The sequence below is a fragment of the Plecotus auritus genome (genome assembly GCF_963455305.1).
Source record: "Plecotus auritus genome assembly, chromosome: 8".
NCBI classification, from domain to species: domain Eukaryota; kingdom Metazoa; phylum Chordata; class Mammalia; order Chiroptera; family Vespertilionidae; genus Plecotus; species Plecotus auritus.
Window position 1 is genome coordinate 26,392,401 of NC_137782.1, and position 21,506 is coordinate 26,413,906.

Sequence of the window (21,506 nt, forward strand, 5' to 3'; positions counted from 1 at the left end):
AAGCAGTGCCCAGGCCCCTGCCCCCCAGCCCGACCCCCGCACAATGCGCCTTTCTCCGAGGAGACGCCACTCGGGCGCCGCAGGAGCGCGCTCCGTCTGGCCTCCCCTCCCCCTGGCGGCGTAGCAAGACCCACAAACGGACCCCAAGGAAACCATATTTTTTTTTTAAGAAAAAGAAAACAAACGAACAAACAAACAAGAAATCCAACAAAGAACTGAGAGCAGAGAAGCAAGCGGTGAGGGTGTGGGGATCTAGCACGCGTCCCCCATCCTCCGCAGTCAGGCTTGTGATCCAGGCGAGGCCAGCTCAGCGCTGGGAACCCGCCAGCCCCTGGTCCCCGACAGCCCGAGCCCAAGGGGCTCAGGCTCAGTCCCGCCCTGGCGCCCCGATGGCGCACGAGGGAGCATAGTCCTCGGGGCCTCACCCCTGCCCGGTCCGGGCCACCGCGGGCCTCACATATGGGTGGCCAGCTGGTTCTCCAGATCCTCCAGGCGCGCCGTCAGCTGGGCGAGTGAGCGGTTAAGGAAACCGGTGGGGGTCGCGGGGGTCCCGTCCCCTTCACTCCAGTCGGCGCCCCCAACTCAAAAGGATATGGTTCTGAGTGAGACTCTCGAGCGCCCCCAGCGTGCGGCCCTGGAACTCCACGAGGCTTTCGCATTCACAGGGATTCCGAAGCTCTGTCCCGGCGCTGATCCCCTCCTCTGCCAGCCAGGGACAGACAGTCAGGGGAATGAGAATCTGCAGGACCAGGGGTCCCTGGCCAAGGCCCTGTGCTATGCCTCCACCCAGCCTGTGGTTGAGTGTATGGGCTTTGAGTTCAAACAGACCTGGGATGAGTCCAGCTACATAGCTGTGAGATATTGGAAACCTCACTCAACCTTTCTAAGCCTCAGTTTCCTCATCTGTAAAAAAGGATACGAGAAAATCTATTCATTGGCTGGTCCTAAGCTGGACCTAAGGATTCTATCATTTGTGTATGTCTATACACACCTTAGGAGAGTGTTTCTCAAAACTTGATGCTCAGAATCACCAGGAGATCTTGTTAAAATAAAATAGATTCTTATTCAGAATGGGGAAGGAGCTGAGATGCCCCCAAGTGCTGCTGATGCTGCTGGCCCCTGGCCCACACGCTGAGTGGCGAGAGTTCACAGCAGCACTCTCCAAGTGAAACTTTATGCAGTGATGACTGTTCCATAGCTGCCCTGTCCAGTGTGGTAGCCACAAGCCACGTGTGGCTATTTAACACTTGAAATGTGGCTTTGTGTGACTAAGAACTAATTTTTTTTACTTTAATTGTAATTAATTTAAATTAAGTGGGCACATGTCCCCGGTGGCTACCTTATTGGGAGTGCAGATCCAGAGCACCACCTGACACAGTAAATACCTGACCGTGTATTTCAACTAGACCCGCGGTTCTCCAAGTGTCCCGGGACAGGAAGCATCAGCATCATCTGGGAAGTTATTAGAAATGCAAATTATCAGGCTCTACCTGGATCAGAAACACTGCAGTTGGAACCCAGCAATCTGTGTTTGAACTCAACCTCTAGGTGAGTCTGATGCAAAAAGTGCCTTATAATTAAATTTTTTTCTTAGCTACATAGAAAATAATGGTGAATTTGACAATGGATGGTACCTTAGATTCACTGACATTCTGTAAACATGTGTCATTTTTAATGACAGCACAATGCCTGGGCCTCCAATAAAGAACTGCTGTTATGATTTTAAAGGTTATTTCTTAGTCTTGTATGCATCCTTAGCAAACTGCTGTATGTCATGCCATTAATGGCATTGGTGACTGTCCCACAAAGACTCCTAACTTTGCAGATGAGGAAATCTAGGGCCAGAGAGGGGGGAGGATCTGCCCAAAGTCATACAGCTAATTGGTGAAGAGCCTCAACCACAGAGCCCAGATTTCTCTTAGAATTCTAGAGCTGGAGACAACCTTGGGTAGCCAGCACCCTCCCCTGTTACCGAAGGGAAGCTGAGGTAGGGGTAGGGATTAAGTATCTTATCCAGTGTCACACTGTGTGGGACATGAGAGCCAGACAGGAAGGGCCCTGAAGGAGCAGCTATCCGGTGTCTCCCCAATGCGCTGGCTAATCATTAGCATTAGCCTGGGTGGTGTATGTGTGCATGTGTATATATGTATGTGCATATACATACACACATATATGTATGTATACACCTACATGTATGTATATACAGCTGACCCTTGAACAAAGCGAGGATTAGAAACTCTGATCCACTATATAGTTGAAAATCTGCAGATCATTTAAGTCAGCCCTCTGCATATGCAGATTTGTTGACCTATGAACAACATGGATTTGATCTGAGCGAGTCTACTTACAGGCATACATTGTATCCACATTTAAGTGGACCCATGTAGTTCTAGGGTCAACTGTGTGTGTGTATGTGTGTGTGTGTGTGAGAGAGAGAGAGAGATTTCCTAGTCCCAGCCTCGCCTTCCTGAACTTCACTCTGAACCTCACTCTGGGGGTAGGGCCTGGAAATCTGAAAGAAGAGTCACATCTTAGGCCTGGGTTAGAGTCTAAAGACTCTGTGGTAAAAACTACCCCCCAAAATCCCCTGTATGGCCTATAAAGTACAGTTCACAAGGTTTAACAGCTCTCTTCTCCTCCTTCACAGCATTTTTTCAACTGAACACCATGAAGTACAGATTGCATTTATGGGCTACATTGTTCAAACAAAAATACATAGCTTTGTGTACTTGAAACACTCCATCCTGCCACTTTGCCAAGTCTGTAAAATTGAATTCCAAGTTAATGAGCTATAGAAATGCTGTTTGGCATTCCTCTGAGAAACGTCCCCCAAATTATTCTGAACACCCACTAGTTTGGGGGACAGGTATAGCCTAGTCTAGTGCTTCTTAAACTTTAACATACATACGAACGCATTTGGTTCAAGTGCAAAATCTAATCCATTTGGCCTGGAGAGAGTTGGAAATGCTGCTGTTCTAACAAGCTACCCAGTGAGGGCCCTGCGGCTGGTCCCCGGCCACACTTAGAGCAACAAGGCTCTGTCTAGCGAGGCCCATGCCCTGGCTGTAACTCCAGGAGGGGATGGGGGTGGATAGTAAGGAGAGATAGCAAAGGTTGGGCAAAGAGAGAAGGGGAGGGGCCGAGCCAGATGTGCTCACCCGGGCAGATGCTGCCTTTGAGGTTGTCCAGCAGGTGCGTCATGGTGCTGAAGTCAGGGGAGTAGGACACGTGCAGCTCTGCGGGCTCCGAGGCGATCTCGCGCAGCTCCTCCTCCACTGCCTTGCCCACGCCCACGGCGTACATGACGATGCCTACGGAGGATACAGGGGGCGCCCTAGACCTCAGGAAAGTCACCTACCCGCGTCCAACCCAACCCCACGCCAGCGCGTCTCGCGCCAAGCCCACCTTCCTCCTTGGCGCGCGCAGCCCACACTGAGATGTCATCCTGGGAGCGGCCATCGGTGAAGACCAGGCCCACGCGAGGTACATTGAGGATGCGGGGCCGCGCGCCCTGCGCCTCGGAGAAGCTGTGTTCCACCATGTGGCGCAGCGCCAGCCCAGTCATGGTACCACGCTCCATGTACTCGACAGCCAGGACCGCCTGCTTCACCTCGGCCGCGGTGCCATAGCGGCCCAGAGGGAATTCTGTGCGCACTCGGCTGGAGAACTGCACCATCCCCACCCGCGTGCCCTCGGGGGACACGTCCAGGAAGTCCACAATCTGGTTCACAAAACGCTTCACCAGCTCGAAGTTCTGAGGGCGCACGCTCTTGGAGCCATCGACCAGCAGAACCAGATCCACGTGGCCCTCCCGGCACCCTAGGCAGTGAGGAGAAGGTCTTGGATGGAGAGACCAGAATCTTGGCTGGCAGCAGCCACCTACCCATCTCGTCATTCATTCATTGTATAACAGACAGCATGTGTGAAGGCCTTCCTATGCCAGGCACTGGCATGATGTATTGTTGTTATTATTATCAGCATCATTACAACCTTTGCCATTTAATGAGTGCTGAGCACAACAAAGCAGGCAATATGCTAAAAGCATCTTAACAATAATAATAATACCCACAACTACAATAGTTAGTATTTATTGATCATCTCCTATGTACCAGACAGAATTCTAAACACTTTACCATTATTAACAATACTAAATAAAAACAAAAACATTATTATTTGACAGCTTACTGTGTGTCAGGCACTGGGCTAGGTGCTTTATATGTTGTTTCTCAATCTTCCCAATAACCTTGGGGATTATCCCCATTTTCTGTAACCTGAGGTTCTGAAGTATAAAGTGTTTTGCCCTGGATTCCACAGCCAGTAGTGGCTGAGCCAGGATTTGAAACTAGGTCTGTCTGATCCCAAAACCCATGCTCCTAAGCACTCTGCAATGTTGACTCCCCTGTTCTGACCCAGGGACTTTGCTAGTCCTGAAGGTGTTTCAACAATAAATGTAACATAATCCTGATCCATAAGGAAATCAGGAGAGAGCAGAGCAGTCAGACATGCCCTATGTTACAGCAGAGAGCCTGAGGTAAGAATAATTCATTCTTCCTGGAGTTGGTGAGGAAGGCTGCATGGAGGTGGTGACATTTGACTTGGTCTTCAAAGAAGGGTGGGAGTTCTCCAAGGCATGGAGGGACATTCTAGACGGTGGGAGCAGAATATGCAGAGGCATGGAAGCGAGGAGCTCGCGACACATTTGGGGATAGACAGGCCAGTCTGGCTAAAGTGTTCAAGTGTGGCAGGAGACAGGCTTATGGGGTTGGCTGAAGCTAGACTGTGATGAGCTAAGGCAGTGGTTTAAAAAATGTGACCACGACCCACAGTAAAAACAACAACCATAATAATACATCATGATGTACTACATATGCTCACATACAATTAAAATTACATTTCATGAAACAATATTTATTCTTTCTACATGCTGTAAACTCTATTTTTTTCTTTCTTTCGTGTTAATGCTGGTTGTAACCCCCTAATTTGATTTCATTATCCACGAATGTGCTTGTACCCCCCATTTGAAAAACTCAGGGGTAAGGCATTTGATCTTTATTCTGTAGGCACTAGTGAGCCACATATGGCTTTTGAGCGAGGGAAGAATGTGATCAAATACAGGAGTGGGCAAAAGTAGGTTATAGTTGTTTGTATGGAAAATAATACAATAATCAGCAAATAATAATACAAGAATAAACTTTGTGTTTCACATACTCACAACTGCAAACTTACTTTTGCCCACCCATGTATGTATTTTTAAAAAATTAACCTCGGCCGGCCAGTGTTGCTCAGTGGTTGAGAGTCGAGCTATGAACCAGGAAGTCACAGTTCCATTCCTGATCAGGGAACATGCCTGGATTGTGGGCACAATCCCCAGTACGGGGCATGCAGGAGGCAGCCAATCAATGATTCTCTCTCATCATTGATGTTTCTATCACTCTCTCTAAAACCAATAAAAATATATTGGCAACAGGGTAAAGAACTGAAGAGAAAGAGATAGAAGCAGGGCATGACACACCCTCCAATGCCATCACTACCACCTACACTCATACATTCACACCACACCCACACCAAAGTCAAGGATGCTCACAACGTGAGCAGTGGGGGCAGGGACAGTGTCCCCTCCCACCCATAACTCACGGTTGCAGCTCTTGCCATCTGCCTGGAGTTGCCGTCCATCAGGGCACAGGCAGCGGTAGGTGAGGCCGTCACTCACACACTGGAACTCACATCCATGGTCTATGCCATTGCAAAGGTCCCGAGCTGAAAGGAGAGACAGGTCAGGATAAGTCAGGGTGGACTCCACTAGCTAAGACCCTTTGCCCCTCTGCACAATGCAGGAGACCCTTCCTCACCATGACAGCTCCTCCCGTCAGGTAACAAGTCGTGGCCTTCTCTGCAGCGGCACCTGGGCCCACCAAGGGTGCTAACACACTCATGCTGGCAGCTGTGGTTCCCAAAACTGCAGTGATCAATGACTGGTGGGAAGGCAAAGGCAGCAAGATATCACTTCTGACTGGAGCCATTAGAGACCTCAGTCCAGGGTGCTAGTGTGTGTGGGGGGGAGGGGGGAGCTCGTTCACCCCTGCAGCTCCTCTGGTCCTGCTGGAGTACAAAGCCAGCTCTGAAGCAACAGAACTAGGAACCTGGCGAACTGACACAGTGGTGCTCACAGCCATAAGTCCCTTCAGTGCACAGGTCAATGGCTGAGGAAGAGGGGAGGCTGGCATATACTTTGGGGGCTGCACTTCTCAGCCCTGACAGCAGCTTTCAAAAAATACCCATGCCCCACCAGGCTGGCGTGGCTCAGTGGTTGAGCGTCAACCTATGAACCAGGAGGTCAATTCTTGGTCAGGGCACATGCCCAGGTTGGAGGCTTGATCCCAAGTGTGGGGTGTGCAGGAGGCAGCTGATCAATGATTCTCATCATTGATGTTTCTATCTCTATCCCTTTCCCTACTTCTCTGAAATCAATAAAAATATATTTTTTAAAAATCTATGCCTGGACTGCAATTCCAAAGTATCCTGATTTAATTAATCTGGGTGGTAACCAGGCATCTGTGATTCCTATACTCGCAGGCCTCCTTGCTCTGGGCCAGGTGGCCCTACCAACTCAAGACCCAGATGCAGCCCAGGGTGTGCCTTACTAAGCCAGGATGAAGACCAAGAATCCACAGTTGTGGAAAACAGCACTCCTGCCCTGAAGATGCTCACTGACTAAAACAGGGGAACTAGATCCTGCTGCTTCACCTGTCTGAGCCTCCATTTCCCCATCTGCAAAATGAGGAAATAATGGAAGAGAGAGAGCAATTGCTATTTACAACTTCCTTCTGGGGAAGGTGAGCTATTGCCCTGCTGTGTATCTTGATGGCTTAGATGTGCAAACGATGGCCTCGCACTGCACTGGAGAATAAGGGCTGGAGAGAGGTGAATTATCCTGCATTTAAAAAGTGAGAATTTAGGGTTTCTAGAAAGAGGGGGAAGTGGAGAGAGGAAGAAAAAGAACAAGACAAATGGTGTGAAGATGAGTGACTGTGTGGGTTGAGACTGCCAGTGAAAAAATCCCGTGCAGTGGGTGACCGAGGGCTTTCAGGGTCAAGGGTGCTTAGTATTCAATGATTTAAAAAATGGGTGTTTCAGGGGACATCTGCAATACTTTCAGCAATAAAGATTTTTGAAAAAGGATGTTTCCTTTTGTGGGTGTATGTTTGGCTTTACTGAGATGTAATTCACACCTCTGTCCTCCCCATCTTTAGTGAAATGGACATATGCATGCACTTACAAGCACACACACGTCGTTGTGTGCACAAGTGTGTGAACCAAGAAAGAGACTGATTTATGCGCATGGGACAAGGACAGCATGTGTGGGGTTGAGAAATTGAGAGAAGAGCCATAAACTGACTGAATTCTGCAGAAGCTCAGAGTGAGAGGAGGCCACGGAATGTAAGCACTTGGGGAATTCCCAGAGATCTGGGGGAGGGGTTGGTATGTTCGTGGGTCATCACATGGGGCTTCAAACCAGTTTTGTCAACATTCTAGAAACAAGAAACCCCCAGCGGACATTATGGGGATCACATGACCTCATTTCCCAGGTTGTGGTGAGGTTGGGAGATAATGTATGCAGTGCTCCAAGCACAATGTCTGATATTAACTTGGCACTCAGCAAATGGCATCTGTCGTTAAGATGAAAGGAGTGGACACAGATACACATGAAAAAGAAAGTCCCAATTGTACAGGCAAAGGCATTGTGTGCCGTAGCTTTTCAGGAAGCAAAAATAAAGAACCCGGCCTTGAAAGACTTGCAGGTGCAGGGAGGAGCAGGAAGAGAGCCCAGGTGAGCAGCCCAGGTGAGATGTGGAAGCAGGAATGACAGCATGGACGAGGCAGGCGTGGTGGTGTATGGAGACCCTAAGTGAAGACTCCACAGTGTCTAAGTTACAGGAACTCTAACGATGTGCCCTTGAGAAGACACAAACACGTCTGGGAGGTGTATTGGAGCCAGGCAGGAGACAGCCTGAAAGAGTGGACAGGAGGATGCAGAAAGCACACTTCATTGTGGGGTCACGGTTTCTAGCTGTGGTCGCATCCAGGACTTGTGTGACTCCAGGCATACCTTCCCTTTCTCTGACCTAGAAAGGGAGGGAGCTGGACTTTACTTCCAAAGGCCCTTCCAGACCCATGGGGCTGATGCTGGGGCAATGGGAGCCTCAGAAGGCTCAGGATCGCAGGGCTGGAATAGTTCTCACCCAAACAGCCCTTGTGATCTGCTGCTAGCTGGTAGCCGGGGTTGCAGGTGCAGTGGAAGGTGCCAGGGGAGCTGACACATTGGTGCTGGCAGCCGTGTCCCCCCTCAGCACACAGGTTCTTTCCTGAGGACACACAAGAGTAGAACAGCAGGGGACAGATGGGCAGAACCCTCCAACAAGAGCTGGGTGGGGTCAAAGGCAGCAACCATGATCAAGTATGGACTTAGGTGGGATATGATTCACTCGAGAAGGGCCGATCCAAGTGGAAGGCTTTGGGAAAGAATAGGGCCCTGTTCACAGCCCCTGTGAATAGGCTCAAAAGAGGGAGGCCCCAGCTCTATGTGTCAATGGGCTAGGGCAGGACTCGGCAGGGGTAAGGTAGAGAGGCGGAGAGGCGTTGAATCAGGGTGGGTGGAGTAACTCGAGGTGTGACTACAACAGCTCTAGCAGCTTGGAGGAAGAGCTAAAATGCGAGCGGGCAGGGCCACGCCCATGTTGGCGAGTCATGACTCTTTGGAGTGGGCAGTTGGCTCTCATGTTTGAGGGGCGGTGCTTCCAGTGTTGAGGGGGCGGTGTTGGAGTTGGACATTAAGCCTGTGGTAAACCACAGCCCATCCTAGTTGGAGAGCACGCCAGATGTTGCTACTGGTGGGTGAAGCCTAAGCAAAAGTGGCCAGAGCTGGCATGTGGCACAGCGGGCTGCATGGCGTGCATTAGGCCTTGAGCACCTCTGCTCTCTGGTGGGCGGGGCCACCGCCTGGGTGGGATGGAAGACGTAGGAATGGGAATCTAGGCAGACTGAGCCTCGCTCCAGCGCTCCCCTAACTCACCACACAGCCGGCCCTGGAACTGCAGGCCAAACTCCTGGATAAGGTCAAAGGACTCGACTAGGAAGACGTGCTCGTCCAGAGGGGGAGATGCCATGGCGCGCAGGGAGCCCACGTCAGCGCGCTGCACCCCCACCGCATAGATCTCGATGCCGCGGGCGCGTGCCTGCGCCGCCACCTCTGCCACCCGATCCTGGGGCCGCCCGTCGGTCACGATCACAGCGACTCGCGGCACGCGCGCCTCCAGCGGGCGCGCGCCTTCGGCCACGCTGAAAGCCACATTCATGGCGTATTGGATGGCCAGCCCCGTCATGGTGCCCTGCGCCAGCGGCACCAAAGCGCGGATGGCGCGCTCCATATCTTCGCGGCGCGAGAAGGCTCCAAGCCGGAAGACGCTCTGCACTTGACTCGAATACTGGATCACGCCGACGCGCGTGGCGTTGGGCCCCACGTCCAAGCGGCGGAGGAGGCCCACCAGGAACTGCCGCATGGTCTCGAACTCGAAGGGGCGCACGCTGCGCGAGCTGTCAATCACAAACACCAAATCTAGGGGTCCAGTGCGGCACCTGGGACCTGCGAGGAGATCAGGAAGGACTTTCCTAGGTCAGCGAAGCCTCCTCTCTGAGGAGATCCCCAAGGAAAACCAGGGCGGAATGGCACTCGCCCTGCATAACAGCGCCCACACGCCCACACGGAATTACCCTAGCAACTGCAAGTTAGATGCTTGCACTCGCCCAGCATGGGCTGAGGGCCTGGGCCAGGAGATTTCACCAATCCTCTACCCGATAGCTCTGAGGGCTCTTCTGAGGAGGCATTACCCATTTGGGAGAGGGAGAGGCAATGTCGCAATTCAAATGCCTATAGGAGCCAGGTGGGCAACATAAATGAGTGAACCGGTGGGGTAGGATGGCGGGCACCCAGAAAGCCCGTATCCCTCCTAGAGTGGGCAGCTGCAGCCAAAAGTTGCATGCAGCCATGCAGACCCGTGTTAGCAGGTCCTTGGATTTTTTAAAGAGAAGTCCAAAATATTGATTTTTATGTGAAATCTCGATTTTTTCCAATTAACTCTGAAAAATTTAACACCAAATGGGCATTCTGCATGAGCCCAATCTTGTTATCTCTAAGCCACATCCTACAGATGAGGAGACTGAGGCCCACAGAGGTGAAAGGGTAAATTCCAACCCGGCCCGGGGGGCTCCAAAGTCTTGCTTTTCTCTCCCAGCAGGCCAAGCTGGCTGCAGACAGAAAACCTGCTTTTGTTCCTTTCCCCTCGCTGGTCAGGGCTGGACTTCCGCTCACCTTCAAACTGGAGCTGAGTTTCCCAGGGCTGGAGAAGGAGCAGCAGTATGGGCAGTGGTGAGCATGGAAGGCCCCTCATGGCACTTGGGGGACAGAAAACAGGGTGTCAGAGCCTGGAGGGAGGAAAGGAAATGGCAAAACAATAGTATCTTCAGGACTCTCATGCTGGGTGATGGGCACTTGGCGGTGTAGGAGGGTCCTGGGTTTGTTTTACTAATCTCTCTATTTTTGTGTATCCTTTCACAATAATTAATTTTCATTACAGTGAGATTGCTGAATTCCTTGTGCCCGGCACAAGGTTAAACGCTTCTCACGCATTGTGGCATTTAGTCCTCTCGGCAGTTCGACAATTCTATGAGACAGGCTGTTACTGTTCCCACTGTACAGATTAGGAAACAGGCTCTAAGAATTTAAGCGCCGGTAGGCTTGCCGGGATACAATCCTACACCTAGGGGCCTGGTAGGACGAGCCGATGTGTTCCACGCCCTCGTTTCCCGGGGAGGAAACCTCTGCAGAAGGAAGCCATTCCTCACCGCGGGTCCCTTTCCCTCCCCGTACAGGGCGCCTCTGTGTGGCTATCCTACACACACACACACACACACACACACACACACACACACACACTCAGCCACACACACACACACACACACACACACACACACACACACACTCAGACACACACACACACACACACACACACACACACACACACACACACACTCAGCCACACACGGCGCAGCCGCAGGCCTGGGGCGGGCAGAGCTCCGGATTGGGAGGGTCAGGGGCGGGCACTGCATGGCCAAAGCCCACCGCGCTCTTGAATTCGAGGCTTAGTGCCTCGACTCGCCTCCAGCTCTCAGGAGGAGCCGCCAGGGGGCGCCTTCCGGGTCTGGCTTCATTGGCTCGGCGGCCGTGGGAAGCCCACATCTGCCCAGCAGGTGCCCCTGCCCAGAGCAAACAGCAGCCGGGAGCCCCGGGGCCTTGAGATAAGGCGGGGGTAGGATATATCCGGCGTGAGGGCCCAGGGGCAGGAGTGCGCAGGGTTCTGAGGGCAGCAGCACGGGACGCACCCAGAGGGCTGTGAGTGAGCGGCTGGCGGCCTCGGGACGCGGCCATGGACCCTGTGGGGGCAGCAGGTGAGCGTTTACCCTCCCGAGGCCCTTGACGAGGCCCCTGGAGAATCACAAGAAAGACTCCCATTGTACAGATGGAGAAAATGAGGCCCAAGCAGGCAGCCCACGGAGCTGCAAAGGAACCTGGGACTCCTGGAGTTGTTCCCCTTCTTCCTTTTGAGTTGCCTGGCAACCTGGTGTCTAGGAGCCACTGGACCTCTTTTCTTTGCATTCACTCCCCTCTGCTCTCTACCCACTCCCGCGCCCCATGCTGAAGCTGCGTTAGCCATTTTTCTTTAGCTGTCTCTTGGTAGAGGGGGCCAGCCGCCCCTAACCCAACCGCAGCCCCGCCCCTTCCCCCCAGTCCGTGAATGGGCCTATTCTGAGCAAGGTCGAGTGCCTGCCGCTCACTCTAGGCGGCCTTCCCGTCCTGGATCCTCTCCGCCTTGCCTTTCGGGCCTGGTAGAGGAACAAAAATCCCTCTGGCAGAGACCATCACGGAGGGTGACTAAGCCAGATGTGCCAGCTGCAGGAGGTGGAAAAGTGTGGAATGCTTTCTCTAGCTTGGGCCATAGCTGCGGCCAGCATCCCCCTCCCACCCCACTCCCAGAGCAGGGCGTTTTAAAAGGCACAAGCGGCTTTTGCCACCTCTCATCCTTTCCTGCTTTCAGAAGCCTCCAGGCCCCTCTTACCCTGCTCCTGGCGTGAGCAAACATCTCACCTGGCATCCTACCTGTACCCCAGGAACCCTAGAAAACCAAAATAGCGGCTGCCTCAAAGTTCATCACCTTTCCAACCTCCTCATTCTACAGAGGAAGGAACGAGGTCCAGAGACTGTAGTGTCTCACCCAAAGTCACACAGCAATGTGGTGACAAGGCTGACGCTAGAACCCAGAGCTCCCTGGAGGGGCAAATCAATCCTGCGTTAAAATGCAAGATTTGGAAATGCCTTTAGGGTGGGGAGAGCCGGCTCCAGCGGGAGGAAAGTGCTGTGAATAATTCCTCAAGAGCTGGCTGAAGAGGGAACACCTTGAGGAGGTTCTTGGAGGTTCCCGGGGCGGGGGGGGGGGGGGGGGGGGGAGGAGATTAGGGCACACGTCCCCTCCCCTTTTCGGTGGGCTTGCTGGTGTGCACTCAATTTGGAAAGGACCCTACAGAAGTGGGAAGGGCACTGCGGGTCAAGTGCGGACACAATAGGGGGTGCAGCCGCGGTTAAGTACGGTCGCCTGGTCTGGCTGGTGGCCTGCTCCCCCGCAGAACCCTCAGCGCCCCCAGGCCCTTTGACTCACCTGAACCTGCGAGACAACTTGGAGGCGCGGCCGCAGAGTGGAGCCGACGGGCGGAGCCTCCGGGGCAGCTGGAGCAGGTAACGGCGCGGGCAGCGTGCCCGAGGTGGGGACAGCCAGGCAGCTGCGGCGAGCGGAGGCGGCGGCGCATTTAACCCGGGCTGGCGGGTGGGGAGGGGGAGCGCGGGCTGCGACCCTCCCACTGGCAGGGCATCCCCTCGCTCCGAGGGCGGGGCGGGGCCTGAGCGGCGCCCAGGCTCCAGCCACCTAGAGAGCCGCCGACTCGCCGACTCGGCCCGCAGGGCCGGAATTCGGTGCAGCGGGAGGCTGGGCGGCTGCCCTCTCCACAGCCGGAATGCGTTGGAGGCCTCGAGCCACTTCCCCGGGAGAGCCCCAAGGGGTGGAGCGGGGCTTGGCCAGGCCGCCATTTGCCTGGCCCCGCTTCCAAGGGCGCGGCCGGCTCTTGCCCTCCGCTGCCTCCTCCAGGAGTGAGGAGAGGCCCTGGACACTGGTCCTGCGAAGAGGATAAAGGATTCAGAACAGCCTTGGTTCATCGCTCTCCTCCGCCCCACTGGTAGTCCCTCAAATCTCTGCCATCACGGACTCCTTTACATGTTCTCTGCAATTGCATAAGTCTTGGGCCCACCCACCCTCACCCACCCTCACCCATCAAAACTTGCAGGCTGAGAAGCCATCAGGCCCTAGGCTCTGCCTGGCCCGCTCCACATAGCAATGGAGGCCTTGCGATCAAGGAAAGTACAACTGAGACAGTAACAGGCCTCTGCTCTCCGGAGGCAGGAGGGAGGGTTATTTTGCAGGGAAAAACTGACATGCTCTCCTCCCCCAATCCCAGGAGACTGGGGACACGGGTTGGGGGCCCTTCCACGTTTGCAGGTGTCTGCCAGCAGGCAAGAGAGCACTCTGCTCCCTGGGTCCAGCAAAGGCTACTGTCCCCTGGCATCAAGACTTCCCTGCGTCGGTCCCCTCAGGGTGCAGGAGAGCCAGGTGCCCTCTCATAGTCTGCTTCCATCCCAAGGCCAACACAAGTTGGGTCTTTGTGCTGAGGGCATCTCCCCAATGCTCCAGGCGACAATGGGCGTGGAGCCAGACCAGCAGAGTGGTGTGCCTGGGTGGTCCAGGCGGGCTCCCGGCAAACCTCACTGAGCACCGTGCAGCCCAAATATTTAGCTCACGACTTGCATGCGTCCATGAGTGGTCACCACTAGAACTTTATTTCATTCAACATACGTGTGCTTTGAACTCCATGCCACCTCACCCTTTGATGCTCCCTGCTGTGGGCCTCCCAGGGCTTCCCCAGAGCGCACCACTGTCCTGAGGGAAGGCGTGCGCCGGTGCTTGCAGCAGCAGTGCGAGCAGACGGTGCGGATCCTGCACGCCAAGGTGGCCCAGAAATCATACGGAAATGAGAAGCGGTAGGTGCCTCATCTGCCCCTCCCAGGTCACTTTGGCATTTGGCCCTGTGCGCTCCTCCTGTTTAGCATCTTTTGAAACCTGAGAAGGACTGGGGCTCAGCTATTGGCTGATCATGGGCCTTTTCCTTCAGCCACCAATAGTCCCCACTTTGGTCTTAGCAGAACCTCCCTGGGAATCTACAGACTCCATTCATTCACTCATTCACCCATTCATTCATACCTTCATTCAACAACTAGGAGCTGAGTGCTTGTCACCAGGCTCTCTGGGCACCGCTGGGCACTGGGCATATAGCTGAACAAGACAAACACAGTCCCTGCTCTCATGGCATCTTCATTCTAGTGTGGAAGAGAAAGACAATAAAGTCCCCACAATCAATGCACAAGATCCCGATGAAAGCTGGAAGGGAATAGATAGTGCAATGTGATAGAAACAGAAGTGAAGGAACTTTTGCTAGAAAGGTTAAGGTAACGTCTGATCTGAGACTTGAATGTGAAAATAGAGCCAGACAGGAGAGAGTCTGGGGGAATCGTGTTCCAATGAGGAGAAAGAGAAAATGCAGAGACCCCAAGGCAGTACCAAGGCGGCCTGTTTGAGGTACAAAAGAAGTACCGTGGCTGCAGTTTGAGAAGGGGGTGGGGATGTAGGAAATAAAGTTGGAGAGGTAAGCAGGGGCCAGATTATATGAGGACTTTGGACTTAAACCATTGGAGGATTTTAAGAAGATGAGTGACATGATTGGCTCTTGATTTTACAAATAAAGATGTGGAGGTGCCAAGAAGCCAGTGGATTCTGGATATGTTTTAAAGGTGGAGTGGAGAAGGCTCGGATGTTAATGGGGTTCACAGTCTTGGAGGAGCCTGGGGAGGGACGTGGGAAAGGTGGAGGGGGATTCTTTCAGGTTTCTGCTACCTTTGAGATGCCTACAAGACAGAACAGTGGAGATGATACACGAGATCAGCGCTTACATGTCTCCGCAGGTTCTTCTGCCCCCCGCCCTGTGTCTACCTCGCAGGTCCTGGCTGGAGGGTGAAGCCAGTGCCAGGTCAAGGTGAGGACAGGCCCCAGGACTGGTCGCCTTCCTCGGTAGGGGACCACGCTGTAGGGATTGGGAGCGGGGCGGTTCGCAGACCCAGTCTCGCTGCGCCCTCTGGCGGCGAAAAGTAGGCTTGCCCGGCACCGGAGTCCTTCCCGAGCCCGCTGGCGTCCCTTTCTAGCCCACCTAGCCGGGGAAACGGGGCCCACTGTCTGCGGTTACATGGGACTGGACGGTGCATCCGGCAGCGCCGCCGAGACGCAGAAGTTAAATTTCGAGGAGCAGCCCGACTCCAGGGTGAGAGTACATAGGAGGGGGTCCCAGTCCTGCTCCCACCCTTGCCGCTTCCTTGGGGAGGAGAGCTCATTTACTCCTCTGCAGAAGCCATCCGACAGGTAGGGAGGGGAGCCTGGACCCCGAGGGTCTGCAAGGAGGTGCTCAGAGAGCTTGGACTATGCTGCTTCCGTCACGTCCGACGGGGCGGACGTCAGATAACTGGGGGAGGAAGGCTCACCCCGAGGCGGACGGCTGAGGTGAGCCGGCCCCACCCCCTGAATCCCATAGGAATTCGGTTGCGCCAAGACCCTGTACATCTCAGACGCAGACAAGAGGAAGCACTTCCGGCTGGTGCTGCGGCTGGTGCTCCGAGGGGGCCGGGAGCTGGGCACCTTCCACAGCCGCCTCATCAAGGTCATCTCGAAGCCCTCACAGAAGAAGCAGTCGCTGAAAAACACCGACCGTGAGCGGGGCGGGGCTTGATCGTAGACGAGGCCGGGAGGTGCCCTCAAATTTTACGGCGGGGGATTTGCGAGGGGGGGAGACCTGGATTGTAGGGGTGGGGTCAGAGTGGAAGAGGCGGGGTCTGAGCGGAGGCGGGCGGGGACCCGTCTGGCTGAGCCAGTGAAGCTGAGCTCTGGGATAAGTTAGAGAAGCAAGGGCAGAGAGGAGAGGGGGCAGACACCAGTCCTGAGTGCGTGAGTTAGGGACGGGGCAGTTGCGGGGGCCCTCAAACGGCCAGCAGAGACTGAACTAGAGATAGATGAAAAGTGACAATAAAAAAACAGAGGAAGTTCAGTTAAAAATACTTACTCAGGGCTTGCGCTATGCCTGGCTCTGTGCTGAATCCCTATAAAACAAGGACAAGTGTCTGTTCTGGAGGAACACAGTCTAGCAGGGAGAGGGGCATGCATAGAGGATCAAAGAGAGAGTCTGAGCCAAGTACTGTCCTGGATGCCAAGTAATGGAGGGTTTGAGACTATAAGGCGGGGGGGGGGGGGGGGGGGAGGAGCCTGAATAACAGTGACACCACCACCACTCCCGCGATGGGAGGGGGCAGGAAGGGGGAGGTGAAGGGAGGGTTAGCTTTCCTGGAACACCTTACATGCATCAGCCTATTTGATGCTCACTGTGTCCCTGTGAGGTAGGTGCTGTCACTGTTCCCATGTTGTAGATGAGGAAAATGAGGTTTGGGACATTCATCCATTCATTTGAGACACATTTGGGACTATCATATTCCAGGCATCTTGCCTAAGATTGGCCAGCTAGGAAGTGGTCCAGCCAGGATTTGGACTTGTGTCAATGTGACTCCAGAGCCCAGCTCTTACTCCTACACCACACTTTCTGTCCGTTAAAAACCCTGAAGGATGTCTCAGATCCAGGCTGTCTGTTAAAAACCCTGAAGGATGTCTCAGATCCAGGCTGTCTGTTAAAAACCCTGAAGGATGTCTCAGATCCTGGCTGACCCTTGGTATCAGGAAAGGGCCAGGGAGGAGTGTTATAGTGTGATGGGTACAGTGCAGATTCTGGAGCCAGGTGGCCTGGCTTTGAATCCTGGCTCTACTTTTTGCTAGTCTAGTGACCTTCAGCAAGTTGCTCTCTTCAGTAGAGATAATATCATCTACCTCCGAGGGTTGTTGAGAGGTTCAAATGGACTAATACCTAGAAAGCATTTAAAACAGTACCTGACACACAGCAAACTTTAGCTATTATTCAATGGATGGGAACTTGGGCTAAGTGTGAATTGAGCACCTATAGTATGCCTAGCGCTGTGAGGGGAGAGAGGGAGATGACCCAAGGCTTTCTCCCCAGGTGGTCAAAATCTAATCAGAAAACAAACTGTGGCTCTTCCTGTGTGAGAGGCTGGAAGAGATCAATGTCAAGCCCCAGACACATGGGACTGCTGTTTCACACCACATGGCCTCTGCTTATGCAGCCCCCCAAGCACTTCTACCTACTTCACGTCCCCAGCTGAGGGTATAACCTCCTCCAGGAAGACCTCCTTAACCCAGTCCTTACACACCAGACTGAAATTTTATATTTATGTCCCTGTTTCCTTTCTGAGACCATGAGCTCCTCCAGAGCAAGACTAGATCTGATTCCCCCTTTGGGTCCCAGCACCCTGCTCAGTGCCTGCCACACTTAGTGAGTACTTCATAACTGGGTATTGAGCTGAAGGATGCCCGGGCAGCAAAAGGGAGCAGGGGCAAGTGCAGAAGTGGGACTAGGGTAGGTACTGGATAAATAGCTGTGAAATGTGAATGCCCACTGTGTCTAGGCTGGTGGGCATATGAGTCAAATGGGCACAGGGGGCAGAGACTGGATGTGTCTGGCATGTCCAAGGGACCCAGCCAGGCCAGGGCACTGATTCCTCCTCCCCTCTCAGTGTGCATATCCTCGGGCTCCAAGGTCTCCCTCTTCAACCGCCTGCGCTCCCAGACGGTCTCCACGCGCTACCTCTCCGTGGAGGACGGGGCCTTCGTGGCCAGTGCGCGCCAGTGGGCTGCCTTCACCCTGCACCTGGGTAATTACATCCACGGGCATGCATTCATTCGCTTATTTGATCTTCACCACAACACTTCAAGGAAGGTAAACTCTGCCCTTGGAACTGAGGCTTTGAAACACAAAAAGACTTGCCAGGGGTCCCAGTGAGTGGGCGACTGATCCAAGCCCTCTGACTCCAGTGTCCAGCCCAGGCCCTCATCTCAGCCCCTGTCCCAGGGGTCAGACATTTGCGAGGATGGCCACCAGTGACCCCTCCAGGAGGAGAACCTTCAACCATACCCACAAGACCCACATGGGGTGCGAATGGGGTGGAGTCAGAGGCAAGAAGGTCAGGGTTTGGAGTGGAAGCTTGGGGCCCTCTGAAATCCTCTTCCTTCCTTCACCCCCAGCTGATGACCACTCTTCCCAGGGGGACTTCCCACCTCGAGAGGGCTACGTCCGCTATGGCTCCCTGGTGCAGCTGGTCTGCACTGTCACGGGCATCACACTACCTCCAATGGTAGGGAAGGGAGGGATCCCCAGATCCACGCAGAGGGTTACCCACGTGGACAGGGCTGGAGGGTGAGGGCCTGAGGCATAAAGACAACTATTGAGTTCTCACCCAGGGTACTCAGTGCTTTGTGGGGCTGGATAGAGGCAAAGGGCTGGCATGGAGGGGGGGGGGGTCTGCCAGTGCCCACATGGCTATTGGAGTAGCAGAAAGCTGGCTGGGAGGGTGGCATCCGGCACCCAGGCACCTTGCTGTCACACTTCCTGTCACCTTGTTGTTGTAGATCATCCGCAAAGTAGCCAAACAGTGTGCACTCCTTGACGTGGACGAGCCCATCTCCCAACTGCACAAGTGCGCACTCCAGTTTCCTGGGGGCCCCCCTGGAGGCGGCGGCACCTACCTGTGTCTTGCCACAGAGAAGGTGGTGCAATTCCAGGTGAGGAGTAGAGATGATCAGCACCAAGCATCTTAGACAGTCAGAATGCAGAGAGCCACAGCATGTTAGACCGTCATCGTCATAATGAGCTCTCCTTCCTCCCAGGGAATGCTAGAACCATAGACTATGGAGACAGAATCAGAGAACGCAGAAAAAAATAATATTACTGAGCAGTGGTCCTTCCCACAGACTGTTAGAGTCATAGAAGGTTGGAATGTAAAGTTGCAGACTGTAAATAAAAACAGTAAGTAAGGGTATTGAGTGTTATTGAGCAAAGCCCATTCGAGTCATAAACCTGTAAGTCACAGAACTGTAGAATGTTGGGGCACAGAGTTGCAGTGTTAAACATAGGGTTCTAGAATCCTAACAAAATAGACCTTGAGGAGCCAGTTCACCCAGCGAACTTATTTCACTCTGGGAGAACTGAAGGGCCTCGTCTAAGCTCCAAGGGCAGGTTCACCGCAGAGCCTGGGACTGGAACCCAGAACAGGGAAGCCGGGGCACCTCCAACCAGAGCTCCTGCCCCTCCCCTCGCGTCTCCGCTCAGGCCGCCCCCTGCCCCAAGGAGGCGAATAGGGCGCTGCTCAACGACAGCTCTTGCTGGACCATCATAGGCACCGAGTCGGTGGAATTCTCCTTCAGCAGCAGCCTGGCGTGCACCCGGGAGCCGGTCACCCCGGTGCCCCTCATCAGCACCCTCGAGGTGAATGGGGGCGGGGGTGGGAGGGAGGCTGGCGGGCTGCCTGCGCTGGGGGATGGGGCGCTGGGTGGGAGGGCAGCAGGCCTCTGGCCACCCCTTCCCCCACACCTCCCCGTCCCACCCTCTCCCAGCTGAGTGGCGGGGGTGACGTGGCGACGCTGGAGCTCCACGGTGAGAACTTCCACGCGGGGCTCAAGGTGTGGTTCGGGGACGTGGAGGCCGAAACCATGTACAGGTATGGGCCGGGGAGCCTCCCTTGGGCCCTGGGAACGGGGAGAGGAGGGTGCTTGTCATCAGCCCTACCGGATGCCACTGCAGCCCTCACCCCACCCCACCCCCCTGTGTCCCGCCCCAGGAGCCCGCGGTCCCTGGTGTGCGTGGTGCCGGTGGTTGCCGCCTTTGGCAGCGACTGGCGCTGGCTGCGCACACCCATCACGGTGGCGGTGAGCCTGGTGCGCGCCGACGGCCTCTTCTACCCCAGCGCCTTCTCCTTCACCTACACCCCCGAGTACAGCGCGCGGCCGGTCCCCCCGGGCGCCCCCCAGCCCGCCACCGACGCCGACACCGATGCCGACGCGCTGCTGGAGAGCATTCACCGCGAGTTCACGCGCACCAACTTCCACCTCTTCATCCAGACCTAGGCGCCAGGCTCCCGGCCCTGCCCTCTGCCCCGTTTGCCGCGGATGCCAGGGAAGGCCCAGTCCCAGCAGCCGCAGAAGGCTCTTGCCATTGAAACCAGCCCTGCCGGTCTTCCACGCGTAGCTGGCTCCTCCTTTGACACCTAGGAAGATGCTCTCTTTGCACTCAGAGTGTGGCTCTCCCGCCTTTGTCTCAGTTTCACTCTCTAAATCAAACTGTGTCTCCCTCCCTCAGCAACTTTGTAGATGTCTGTCTTTGTGCCCTGTCGCTCCATCTTTGTCTCTCTCTGTCTCACATCGTTTCTCACACCCAGGCCTGGCCTACAGACCCTGGAACACGGGGTCCTGATCAGAGTGCCACCTGAGCCCTGGGTCCCACCTGGAGCCCTGGGTCCCACCTGGAGACCTGGGTCCCACCTGGAGCCCTGGGTCCCACCTGAGCCCTGGGTCCCACCTGAGCTCTGGGTCCCACCTGGAGCCCTGGGTCCCACCTGAGCCCTGGGTCCACCTGGAGCCCTGGGTCCCACCTGAGCCCTGGGTCCACCTGGAGCCCTGGGTCCCACCTGGAGCCCTGGGTCCCACCTGGAGTCCTGGGTTCTACCCTGGAGCCCTGGGTCCACCTGGAGCCCTGGGTCCCACCTGGAGCCCTGGGTCCCACCTGAGCCCTGGGTCCCACCTGAGCCCTGGGTCCCACCTGGAGCCCTGGGTCCCACCTGAGCCCTGGGTCCCACCTGGAGCCCTGGGTTCTACCCTGGAGCCCTGGGTCCCACCTGGAGCCCTGGGTTCTACCCTGGAGCCCTGGGTCCACCTGGAGCCCTGGGTCCCACCTGGAGCCCTGGGTTCTACCCTGGAGCCCTGGGTCCACCTGGAGCCCTGGGTCCCACCTGAGCCCTGGGTCCACCTGGAGTCCTGGGTTCTACCCTGGAGCCCTGGGTCCCACCTGGAGCCCTGGGTCCACCTGGAGTCCTGGGTTCTACCCTGGAGCCCTGGGTCCCACCTGGAGCCCTGGGTCCACCTGGAGTCCTGGGTTCTACCCTGGAGCCCTGGGTCCACCTGGAGCCCTGGGTCCCACCTGAGCCCTGGGTCCACCTGGAGCCCTGGGTCCCACCTGAGCCCTGGGTCCACCTGGAGTCCTGGGTTCTACCCTGGAGCCCTGGGTCCACCTGGAGTCCTGGGTCCCACCTGAGCCCTGGGTCCACCTGGAGCCCTGGGTCCCACCTGGAGCCCTGG

The 21,506-nt window shown here is 55.1% G+C and overlaps 2 protein-coding genes across 2 annotated transcripts; one reads left to right on the forward strand and one right to left on the reverse strand.

The window, feature by feature from the left end:
- Positions 1-559: 559 nt before the first annotated feature.
- MATN4 (matrilin 4) lies at positions 560-12,782 on the reverse strand (the record flags this gene model as incomplete). Its single annotated transcript, XM_080683775.1, has 8 exons — positions 12,768-12,782; positions 10,367-10,479; positions 9,071-9,640; positions 5,850-5,972; positions 5,635-5,757; positions 3,406-3,819; positions 3,159-3,311; positions 560-702 (listed from the first exon to the last, which is right to left on the reverse strand). The coding sequence occupies exons 2-8, from the start codon at positions 10,443-10,445 to the stop codon at positions 560-562; spliced, it is 1,605 nt and encodes a 534-aa protein (XP_080539901.1). The 5' UTR covers positions 10,446-10,479; positions 12,768-12,782.
- RBPJL (recombination signal binding protein for immunoglobulin kappa J region like) lies at positions 11,481-20,509 on the forward strand (the record flags this gene model as incomplete). Its single annotated transcript, XM_080683776.1, has 12 exons — positions 11,481-11,502; positions 12,736-12,844; positions 14,072-14,197; positions 15,176-15,246; positions 15,413-15,528; positions 15,796-15,970; positions 17,894-18,031; positions 18,402-18,511; positions 18,786-18,938; positions 19,486-19,641; positions 19,770-19,873; positions 19,994-20,509. The coding sequence occupies 12 exons, from the start codon at positions 11,481-11,483 to the stop codon at positions 20,277-20,279; spliced, it is 1,566 nt and encodes a 521-aa protein (XP_080539902.1). The 3' UTR covers positions 20,280-20,509.
- Positions 20,510-21,506: the final 997 nt, after the last annotated feature.